General features: G+C 31.2%; 1 protein-coding gene and 1 pseudogene across 1 annotated transcript; both read left to right on the top strand.

Annotated features, from left to right (window-relative positions):
- Positions 1-3011: 3011 nt before the first annotated feature.
- LOC124828913 (molybdenum cofactor sulfurase-like) lies at positions 3012-5096 on the top strand. The gene has a single exon (XM_088104896.1). The coding sequence runs from the start codon at positions 3153-3155 to the stop codon at positions 4947-4949; it is 1797 nt and encodes a 598-aa protein (XP_087961022.1). The 5' UTR covers positions 3012-3152; the 3' UTR covers positions 4950-5096.
- A 4295-nt stretch (positions 5097-9391) lies between these two features.
- On the top strand, positions 9392-9925 carry LOC148206899 (E3 ubiquitin-protein ligase RZF1-like; annotated as a pseudogene).
- Positions 9926-12450: the final 2525 nt, after the last annotated feature.

Genomic DNA, 12450 nt, shown 5'->3' with positions numbered 1-12450 from the left:
TGGTCATGGTAGATCTGAAACATTTGGAAGATCCCATACAACAGTCTAGTCTTGACCAGCAGTCTAGTCTTGACCAGCAGGTGTCAAGAAATTTTTTAAATGATTCAATTTTTTTTGAAAATTTTTTTCTTAGTTGAACTTCTTTCCAACTAATAAGTTTCTCAAACTCGTTTTTTTTATTACGCTGTATATTGTTAGGACCAATAAATCACTTATCCTTCAAAATTCTTTCTGAGTAAAGTTTCTTCTAAGCAAACAAAACTGTTTTTGGTTGGTTTATCAATTTGATATTTTGAAACGAGATATATAACTTTTTGGTATATTTTGTTAAAAGGTGGTATTAGAGAGTTTTCAATTACTTATATTTTTTATATAATTGTGAGATAACCTAGTCAGTGTGTTACAATGTAACATCCAAACTACAATACAAAAAATAACTAAATCAATTGCATCATTTGTAATTTACATCTTTCTTCACACTTATACTAACATTATAAGTTGTCGTATCAACAATTTTTACTACATTATAAGTTTAAAAATATCTTTTAAATTAAAAGAAAACGTATTATTATATTAACCAGTAGTGAATTTTACAATTATAAAGTTATGTTTTTTAATATTTTGAAAAATAATGTCTTTCCATTTTTAAAATATAATTAAATTTGCAGATAAATTTTGTTGGACAAATTTTTTAAAGGCAAATGAGTTTTATTTATGGAAAATGAATAAAAATAAATTAATTATAATACATGCAGTCAAAGTGGCGGGTCCAAGCACAAAATGGTACATTCATAAAAGGAAAATGATACTTGAACAACCATTTTTGACAACATTTAGACACGCGCACACGTGTCAAAATCTGAGTGGTCCAGTTGGAAAAATTAAATGAAAATGGACCACTCAGATTTTGACACGTGTGCGCGTGTCTAAATGTTGTAAAAAATGGTTGTTCAAGTGTCATTTTCCTTCATAAAAAGAACGACGTCGGTGCTCATCCATTGATTCTACTTGTTGACTGCCACAAAAAAGGGGCAAGATAATCCACTGCTTCACATGGTCTTGTGGAAAAGATAATCTACTGTGCCACGTGATAGCATTCTCTTTTTTTACCAATATTTATCAAATTATCCTTTTTGATAATATTTTTTTATAATAACAATTACGTGTCATTATACTTGTTTATATTAATATTTATGATTATTATTATTATATGATTAGTTTATTTGATATTTATGATTATTATTATTTATTGTAAAATAATTTTAGATCAATAACAAGATGACATGATATTAAAATATTATCAATAAAATATTGTCAATATATTATTATTTTTTATTAATAAATTTAAAATTATGGATGTAAGTTTTTTTTTTTAAATTAGATGCAAAGATAAGTTATGACAAATTGGTACAGGTGTGTAAAAGTCATTATTTTATCAGACGATTTTTGACATTTGAAAAATAAAATTATGGAATCACATAACCATTTTTGTGTAAATTGAAGTTATGTCAATCAATCATAATTTTAATTAATATTAATTACACTTAATTAAAATTGTAGAACCAGTATATATAATTTTACTAAAAAATTTTCAAAAATAAAGATATACCAGTCGTGCAGTAGAAAAACCAATTTATATATTTTCATTGAAATAAAGTCATCTTGTAATGACTTTGGTTTAATTTTTTAAAAAAATATATGCTCTGAAATGGTGCAAGTGCTTAACTACTTTTATGCAGAAATCATGTCCTTAAATTTTTTATTTAACGTTTTTCTATTTTGTAGACTTTAAATTTCTTTTAACGTTCTTCTATTTGTATAGAAGTAGTATTTTGCGTATACGAGTTTTCCTTTTTCAATTTTAATGCACTTTTTACTTTTTCTTCCCTCAAATTTTACGGCATCTTTTTCATTTTTAAGAGCATGACTTCTCTTTTATTAAAATTTTCAATTCTTTCATTCTATCACTTCTTTTTATTTTTATTTTTTATTTTTGTTTTTTTAATTTGTATATAAACATACTTTTATTTTTAATTGTTTTTCTTCAAGTATTTGATTAGTTGATATTTTCAAATTTTTTATGTTTTTAAAATTTATAAATAGTTAACCTTTTTATTTTGAGATTTAGTTTTTTTAAATAATATGGCTAATGAAGTAAACAAAGAATTGTATTTTTTTTAATTTATAAATTTGTTATACTTTCATTGTATAAAATTATTATTTATTTTAAGTCTTTTCTAATAATCTATTTCTTAACATTATAAATGTAAATTTTATTTATTAAAAATATATATGAATATTGTAAAAAAATATGAAAAAGTTTTAATGTTTTAATTTAATTAGCTAATAAAATCGTCTAAATTATTTTAAAACAAAAAATGTCTATAAAAAAATAATAAAATGGAAGTTGTATATTCATATAACAAAAAAAAGTAATTATTTAAAAATTACGTGATTATAAAGATTTTTTATGGAAATTTCTTACAATTTTTGTATGTACGTTGAGTTGCTTGGAATTGAAAAGAATGATTTATATAACGAAATTTCTTTAATTTTAAAGGATAAAAAACGTATTAAAGCTGCTTTAAAGAGTATATAAATAATTTATGAGAAGGAGTAAAAAAAAGTGTCATTTTCTCAAAGCACTAGCCCCTGAACGATTGATGATTGTGCTGGCTGCTGGGTGCTAATTTACTGTGAAAACAAATCCAAAACCCACCCTCTGTCCTTAACCTTGGTTGTTTTTTTACCCTCTTAACAAACACTTTTCATCTTGACTAAGATGGCTCAGATGGTAAGGTCCTTGTGATGATCTCACCACACAATTATGGACCAGCCCCTTCCAGACGCAGCTGTCCTGGACAATGATCTTCACCGGTAATCTCTAACCACATTAATCAACATATCTAGTACACCATCTTCTGTAATAAATGTGTCACGAACTTCTCAACTTTGTTGGTTAAGAAATCAGTATTCTCATAAGCATAGTCAACCCTACATTGTATGACCTAAAACCTTTCCCTGACAACCAGAAAACGTTAACTATTTGGTGGTTGAAACGACCATCAACTATTTAGCCATTTACATTTAAAACAAAACTCCTAAGTCAATGTTTTGAAATTTGAGGGGAAGACCGAGTCCAAACACCCAAAATGCACTCATCTCGTGCTGAACCAGCAGCCTCACAACCCTGCTTTAATGGCTGCTTTCCTTCTCCATTTCTTGCCTCCGAGAGGACCCATAAGCCTAAAGTCAACAATGTAACTTCATCACACGATGACTTCGCCGCAGCCACATCCTCTAGCCTTCACCCTCACACACAATTCACCAACCCCGACTCCCTTCCATCTCTGCACGACTCGTACATCAGCTTCACCAAAGCATTCCCTCACTTTTCTGCTACTTCTCAGGTTGATCAAATTCGAGCCCAAGAATACCATCACTTGAACCACTCCAACGCCTGCTTCGATTACACTGGATATGGCCTTTTCTCCTACGCTCCGCAACAGAGACCTTGCCCCAATGCTTCGATTGTTTCTTCTTCTTCATCCTCATCATTCTCGCACTTTACACCAGACGCCTCCTTCTTTGATGTATCCTACAGGTCGGTGAACTTGCAGTCCCAGGTTCTCTACGGTGGGCACCAGTCAGAACTGGAAGCCAGAATCAGAAAGAGAATCATGTCTTTCATGAATCTCTCTGAAGCTGAGTACACCCTGGTTTTCATTGCCAATGAGGTATCTGCTTTTAAAATTGTTGCCGATTCTTTCCAATTTCAATCCAATAGACGCCTCCTCACAGTGTATGACCACAGCAGCGAGGCATTGGATGTGATGATTGAGAGTTGCAAGAAGCAAGGGGTGCGTGTCTTGTCATCGGAATTCTCCTGGCCCAATCTCGGAATCCAGAGGAGGAAGCTAAAGAAGATGGTCATGAATAAAAGGGATAAGAGAAAGGGTGGTTTATTTGTTTTCCCACTTCATTCAAGGGTAACCGGAGCACCATATTCCTACGGTTGGATGTCCACGGCTCAGGAAAATGGATGGTGCGTCTTGCTTGATGTGTGTGCATTGAAACCTAAGGAAATGGACACCTTGGGTATGTTACTTTTTAAGCCTGATTTTATGGTTTGCTCCTTTTACAAAGTTTTTGGTGAAAACCCCTCGGGTGTTGGGTGCTTATTTGTTAAAAAGTCTAGTGTGTCTGCTTTGAAAGATCCTTGCAATGCCACAAACATAGGAATCATAAGCCTTGTCCCAGCATCTAAACCTGAGGCTGAACAAGTAGTGATTGAAACTGAAACGGCTCATCTGCAAGAAGGGCCATCATCAACCTCAGAAATTGAAGAGTTAAGCACAGTCTTTGACTCATCCACGGATAGAAACAGATTAGGTACTAAAAATGAAAGCTCAGAGATTCAATGTAGAGGATTAGACCATGCAGACTCAGTGGGTTTATTACTGATCAGTAACAGGACCAAGTATCTGGTCAATTGGCTGGTTAATGCTCTGATGAGTCTTAAACATCCGCATCATGAAAATAAGCTTTCCCTGATTAGGGTCTATGGGCCTAAGATAAGTTCTTTCCGTGGACCTGCTGTGGCATTTAATATATTTGACTGGAAAGGGGAAAAAATCGATCCTGCACTTGTGCAGAAGCTAGCTGATAGGAAGAACATATGTTTAAACAGCTCATTTTTGAGAAATATAAGGTTCTATGACAAAAATGAAGAGGAGAGAGTTTGTGAGGTTGAAGGGTTGGGGATGTCGAAGAAGACACGTAGCCATGAATCTGGGATATATGTTGTGACTGCTACACTGGGTCTCTTGACAAACTTTGAAGATATTTACAGACTATGGGCTTTTCTTTCTAGGTTCCTGGATGCAGACTTTGTGGAGAAAGAGAAATGGAGATACATAGCTCTAAATCAAAAGACCGTTGAAGTATGAATTTCTTGCTTCCTATTGTTTCATTTCCTTATTTCTCTCATTGCTTAACATTCTTATCGTTACATTATTTTAGAGTAATGTTTTGTACAATAAATGTATCTCTAGAGAATTTTTAGAATCTATAAATTACGCGACCTTTATTTTTCATCGGGTATCTTCTACTGTTTTTTTTTTCTTGAATATTATTGCTTAAATTTAAACAATTTTTTACTTATATTTTATATTTTTAGGCAAATATGCATATAACAAAAAAAACCATACACATAAGACTTTATATATATATATATATATATATATATATATATATATATATATATATATATATATATATATGCATATTTTTATATTACTTTTTATGTATGTAAAAAAATAAATTATCCTAAATGAAATATATGAAATAAAATAAATTCTATGAATTACATTTATATTTTATTTACAATGTACTTCATTATATTTTATTTTCAAATACATTTATTTTAAATGCTTGAATATATGACATAAAATAAATTGTGTTCTAAGTCTTTACATAAATACATGCTCCTAAAAGTATCATTTCACAAATTATTTGACTATATCTTACTTTTACTAAAAGAAATATTTTAACATCGAAAATTTAAAATTTCATTCCTATATACAAACTTGTTGTTTCTACCGTTAGTACAACACTATTTACACCCTTAATATATCTCAATGAATTTCAAAATAATAATATAAAAATAATATTATTAAATGAAAACAATCTTTTAAACTTATTAATATCAACTAACAAAAAAAAAATTCCACATTTATACACAAAATATATAGATTCTAATAGTGACTAATAATTATTAATATATTCTTCATGTATCTTATTTTTAATATTATATTTTTATTAATATCATAAAACATAACGCACACAAACCCATATATATATATATATATATATAGTTTAAGAATAAAAATGAAAAACAAATATATATCTAAAAAAGTATTTATTCTCAAAGAAAAAAATTACTTAATCAAAATCCAAACATTAGTATAGGTAGGGTGGAGTTAGACTCAACACAAAATCATCTCAAGTTGTTTAAGATGTGTTAGGTCAAGTCAAGCTGGATTAAGATCATATTAAGCAGGTCCAGAAGGACATAACTTATAGTTGGGTCACATACAAGACAAACAGAGTTAGGCTAGGTCTAAATAAACTCATGACAAGCTAAGTCCAAGTCAAGGTCAGTTTATCATACCCAAGTCATGTTGATTCAAGTTGAGCCAAGCCTAATTTGAGCTAAATTCATGTTGAGCCAACTTTAGTTTGGACCAACTCAAGTTAGACTAAGGCAAGCTTGTTTTAAGTAAATTAAGTTAGGTTTGACCCATATTAGGCTAAGTCTAGATGAGGTTAAGGCGATTCATGCCTAGGTAATATCAAGTTAGATTAGGCCCTAGTCAAGCTAAGTAAGGCCTAGGTTAATGTGGGCATAATCTTGTAGAGCTCATGTTAAGTTAGGTTGAGTTAAGACTATATGAAGCAAGTTAGGTTAGGCTAAGGTCGATTTGCGTTTAGATTATTTCAAGTCTAGGTCAAGCTAAGTTGGGTTGGGTCCACATTGTACTAAATTGATTTATGTCTTGGTCAGTCCGAGTCTAGATCGATCAATGTTACTTTGACTGAGACAGGTCTAACCCACTTGGGCCCTAATTAAGCCCAGTTAAGTTTGGTAAGTCTTAGTTTAGGTTAGATCAACCTAATCAGTTTAAGTTGGTTGAACTATTATGATGCCAAATTAGCGAGCCTAAGTAAAACTGAGTCGAGTCAAGCCCAAGACATGTTTTACTTAGTTTAGGTTGGGCACCTAGTTTAGGTTGGGCTCAAACAAAGAAATGTAAGGTTAGGTTGGATCCAATCATGTAAAGTTGGGTTGGATTGAACCTAAATCAATTGTTGGATTGAATTAGACCAAAGTAGCTTGGATTGGATCTTACCTAAATCAATACGAGTGTTGAGTGTAGGTCAGATTGAGCTCATATTAGCCTAGGTATGACCCAGGTAAGACCATGTTATATTAGGTTAAGCCAAACCCAAGTCAAGACGAGTCAGGCTACATTCAGTCCAAGTCATGCTTGGTTAATTTGGGTCGAACTCATGTTTCGTCAAGCTAAGTATATATTGAGTTTATCAATATTGAGTTCATACTTAATCATGTTGGATTAGATCAGGTTAGACTCAAATTAGAAAACGTTTAGTTAAGTTTTATCCAAATCATATAAGATTGAATCGAGTTATGTCTAAACAAGTTAGGTTTGACTCTAATTTTTTTATTAAATTAAAAATAATAAAAATTAATTAAGAACTAACTTTCCATTAATGTCAAATATTTAAGAATTAATTTATAATTTAGAATATTTTAAAAATTATTGAAAATATTTAAAAATTATTTAAAATTTCATTTTTATATTATAGTGGAATAGTTAAGGTTAATACATTTTTATGTGGATTACAAAATTAAAGTCAGGCTTTTCAGAGCTCAATGGTAAGAAACTTAATATAAAAAGAAATGAAAGTTGATCCATGGATCATAAAGGACATTTATCATAAATCACATTAACAGGTCCACCAAATACAAGAGGTTAAAAAATTGCAAGGAAGTTTAATATATATGATCTTTCATGTAACCAAGGATTTCAACTTTAGGTGATGATAAAAGTAATATATGCATACATATACATTTCCCATAGATCAATGACTCTCCTTGTAAGAAAAAATGGACCACTTTTAATATTGTTTTCTCTTTTTTATGTGAATATGAATTTGACGTATTATTTTTGAACCAAAATGATTTTTTAAACTACACTGTCTTTAATCTTTATGTATATACTCTATCTATTTAACTATTTCACTCTTTTTTTATCAATATTTCTAAGTTACATTTAAATATTTACATAAGGAAAGTGTAAATATTTAAAAACAACTTTGTATCATAATTTCAATTATTTATTATAAGTTTAAATATACTCAAGAAAAACGTAATTTATGTTTGTTACAATTAAGAAAAAATATATGTACATTTATTTTTTATTATAAAGAACGATAAAAAAACATCTAAGTATAATTTAACAGTTAATTCAGTATAAATATATTTTATAGAAACTATTGAGAATGTGGGATACTCGTGCTAATGTAACTTGATCTCTCTGTTTAAAAGTTACTAACTCGTTAATATTCGGATTGTAATTATTTTTTAAACTCGACAAACATCAAGTTAGTTCGGTAGTTGTTCATTTAATTAATTTAGGTGAATTAGTTACAATATTTTTTACCCCCATTAATTTAATTGTATTGGTGGTGGTTCATTTATTTAATTTAAGTAATTTGGTCACAGGAATAAAAGGTGTTATATTGCTTTGTCATTGAAACTTAAATATGGAATTGAGATTTGTTTCTTGTTTTTGTTTTTTTTGCCTTTATACATCTATCATCTTTTGAAATTAATATATTTTAAGATACAGGTCACATTTTTAGGTGAATATATATATATATATATATATATATATATATATATATATATATATATATATATATATATATATATATATATATATATATATTATCTAGAAACAAATGAAAAAGTCTCTTGCTCAAAAATTCCTCTTATGCGAGTTTTACTGTAAAGTATTACTCAAGCGAATGAATTTTATTTAAACGATAGTTCACTTTTGAAATAATATATTTTACTAGTTTAGCATTTTAAATCCTTAAATAATATATGATGTTCATAAATGTTGTGTTTTGTAATTTTAATGTTTATTTCTCTTAATTTATATTGGTTATTAAATTATTTTAATCAAAATATGAATAAATTTTTAATTAGAATAAATGATATTTATATGTATTACAATCCGATGAGTGAAATATCATCTCTCTTAAAAAAAACACGTTTTCTTTACCATATTGATTTATTTTTTACTAATTTGTCATGTGTTTATTAGTGTTTTGTAGATGCAATATTGTATGTTCGCACATAACGTGAACTAAGATCACTCCTTAATTACACTATAAGAAACACGCGTATTAGCGGCGGATAATTACCGACGGTCAGGTGTCCTTCGGTAATTTGCGTCTGCCGTAATATACCGGTGGATACGAGCCTTCGGTATTGTACATGATGACTTAACCCAAAGTTTGGTATTCCCTCGCTCATTTGCAATTTCAGCAGTTCCTTTCCCCCAAATTTCTCTCTTCTCTTCCCCGAAATTGAAATCTGAGGGCATGTGAGGGTACCTCCAAATTTCTCCTCCTTTGTTTGGTTCCCTTTTGTTTGCGCATCATCGGTCCCTTCCATCTTCTGTTGGCATAGCAGTATTGTGAAGAGCGCGAGCATTTTCGGTGGTTGAGCGTGTTCGTGCAATCTAGGAGGGTGCCTCCCTATTAAGTTCACAATCATTCGCAGAGGGAAACACCTTTGATGGCGACAGCGGCGGAGCCAGAAGCGAAGACCTACTGGTGCCACGAATGCAATATGAGTGTGTCCCTCACGCTCCTTCCCTCGCCTCTCCTCTGTCTCCACTGCCACACATTCTTCCTCGAACTAATGGCCTCTCCCTTCTCCCAAAACAATGTCGAATCACCCTTCTTTGGCGTCGTTTTCCACGACGCGCTCTTACTCCTCTCCCCCAAGCCCCTCCCCGCCAAACCCTGCCCTCTCCCCTTCGTCAACGTCACACCCTCGCTCCTTTCTGCGCTCGACCCCAATGGCGTCGTTTTCTGCGCTGTGTGCAAAGACCAAATTTCCCTCTTTGACGTCGAGGCCAAACAGTTGCCCTGCAAACACCTCTACCATGCCGGTTGCATCACGCCGTGGCTCGACCTCCACGCGTCGTGCCCGTTGTGCAAGCTCCGCCTTGAGGAAGAGGCGACATAGGAGGAGGAAGACGAAGGTGACGGCGTGGTGAGGGAGATCCGGAGGAAGCCTCGAGGTGCCCAAGCGCCTTTGCTATAAGGTGGTGCTCTGTCTTTTCTTTTATTTGTCTTGCATCGCTTTTTTAGTGCTAAATTAGACCAGAATTCTGCTCTGATCAACTAGCTTCACTATAATAAACTCTAAAAATGACAAATTGAAAGAAACTTACAATATATATATATATATATATATATATATATATATATATATATATATATATATAAAGAAATTCAATTTCTCTTGCTATTCTTCTCCAGTATAATTGCTTATGGAGAAAGTCTTCTACCAGATCCTCTATGTAGACATATATTTTGCTGATTATATTGTAATAATTGTGAGTTTGAAACTCCAATTTCGGTTGGAGTTCGAGATGACCATTCGAGAGAGTATAGAATTTTGGTTTGGTTAATGTGTGTGTTGTAATTGTTGAAGAGTGTTATTGATGACCAATCCTAATTGTGTTTTTCAACTGGGATCTTGAAACTTGAAACTTGATTTTGTTGAAGGAGGGAATACGTTATTGCTAGACATTTCAGGCACAAGGATCCCTTAAATGCTAGATCACATAGGCATAGGCATTTTTGCCCTTGTACTAACTATTCTTCAGGTTTGTCACTGATCCATATCTAACCTTGCCTAGATAATTTTCTATATAAATTATGATAGCAAAAGGAATTAAGAAAAATAAGTTAATTAAGGTGAGGTTGGCACTCATATTTGCGGCCATAAACATAGTGTTGGGAATGCAATTATTTAACTGTGTTATGCATGATCATCCAACATCAATGCAATGTTCTTTCTATTTTTTGAATGCTATATTTAACTCAAATCAATATATAATTAACTCAAATCCATATATAATTAGATTCAAAATAAAGACTATTTATTAAGTTGAAAATTTATCATGTTGTGTTTGGTGTTCTTTGACTGTTGTAATTTTGTTTTCCCTTTGCTAAAGGAATCCAAATATAATTTTTTTTTATTAATTACAATTACGACATGGTATTTTATTGTATTGTTATTTCATAGTTATTTTATTTATATATTGCTAATACTTAAATTTATTTCATATATAAGGTTAATAGTCAAATCCTTGCAGATTTTCATAAAAGAATAAATATTTATTTTTAATTTTATTTATTGGAGTGTCCCATTTATATATACTGGTTTTTTATTTCCTTAACTTTGTTAATCCCTCTTATTACAAACTTCGGTTCCTTCACAGTATACACCAACAGGAAGTGATTGGAAGATAGGCTATGGGTTCCTTTTTGGTATTATGGTTACTGCAGCGATTGTTCTTGAAGAATTGGCTTATTTGAAAATATCAGAGATGCGTTCTCTACCTCCTAACTTCCAAATAGACCTTGTTGGAGGAGCTATATTTCCAAGTAATCAAGCCCTTTCTTTCTTTTTTTCTTCCCTCGTTTTATATAATATGTTTAGTGAAAATGGCGCTGAGAAAAAAGAACTTTTAGTTCTATCTACTGATTATGTTATATACCACTTTTATGGAGCAGGGGGAATGTGATTGCTACTAGTTTTACAGTTCCACAAACGTTGTCAATTGTTTCATTTAAAGCAGCCCATACATAACCAGCTACGAGTTTGCCAAGTTGGACAATCCTTGTTTGGTATTCTCACTCAATTTCACCAGATTGAAGTCTTTCTATTTTCTGATTCATTCTTCGTCAAATTTCTTTTGAAGATTGCCAAGAATGTAAATCACAAAAGAGCTTTCTTATTCATAAGAGCTTTCTATTTACAGTTAGATTTTATAATTCATAGCCTTTTTTCTTCTGTACTTTGTTATTTGTTAAATGACAAAAGATTACATTCATTAGTACCTTCTTCAAGAGATATGTTCCGGAAAATGATTTAACTTGAAAGGAAATTACAGAGTTCATCGCATTACCAGTTGTATTACAATTTGCTAATGATTTTAAATGTAGTTCAGTGATTCTTTACGCTTTAATCCTGCCTGATTCTTACCAAAGGCCTTTGCCTTTCGATAATTACCGAAGGCCTTTGCCATTCGGTAATTACCGAAGGCCTTTGCCCTTCGGTAATTACCGAAGGCCAAAGGCCATCGGTAAATGTTAGCGACAAACGATTCAGCGACGGACAATTGGTTGTCGCTAATCCGTCGATAATGGACATTACCGACGACTTTTTGGCTATTTCCGGTGGACTTCGGCCGTCCGTAATGCCCTTCTTTTTTGTAGTACAATGATAATGAAATAATAGTGAAGATATGTATATATATGATTTTGTTAGACATCTTTTATTTTCATTCTTTTTTACGTATTTTGAATTGTTTTGTAATGTATATAATCATTTTATATGGTTATTTTTATCTATTAATTGTTTAAAGAAAACAAATTTTAAATTTAACTTATTTAAATAAAATTAACTTGTAAAATAAAATTTATATTTATTTATAATTTGAAATTGTTTCTATACAATGTAAGTTCTTCATTACATCTCTTAATATTTAAGATTGAATATCTCATGTAGAATTATGGAAACTAATAGTAAGTGACACAAAGTCTAATATTTTGCTA

Source organism: Vigna umbellata, chromosome 1, assembly GCF_029865625.1.
Source record: "Vigna umbellata cultivar VRB3 chromosome 1, Vumbellata_1.0, whole genome shotgun sequence".
NCBI classification, from domain to species: domain Eukaryota; kingdom Viridiplantae; phylum Streptophyta; class Magnoliopsida; order Fabales; family Fabaceae; genus Vigna; species Vigna umbellata.
The sequence above is the reverse complement of the archived record's forward strand: the minus strand, read 5'-3'. Positions and strand labels throughout refer to the sequence as shown.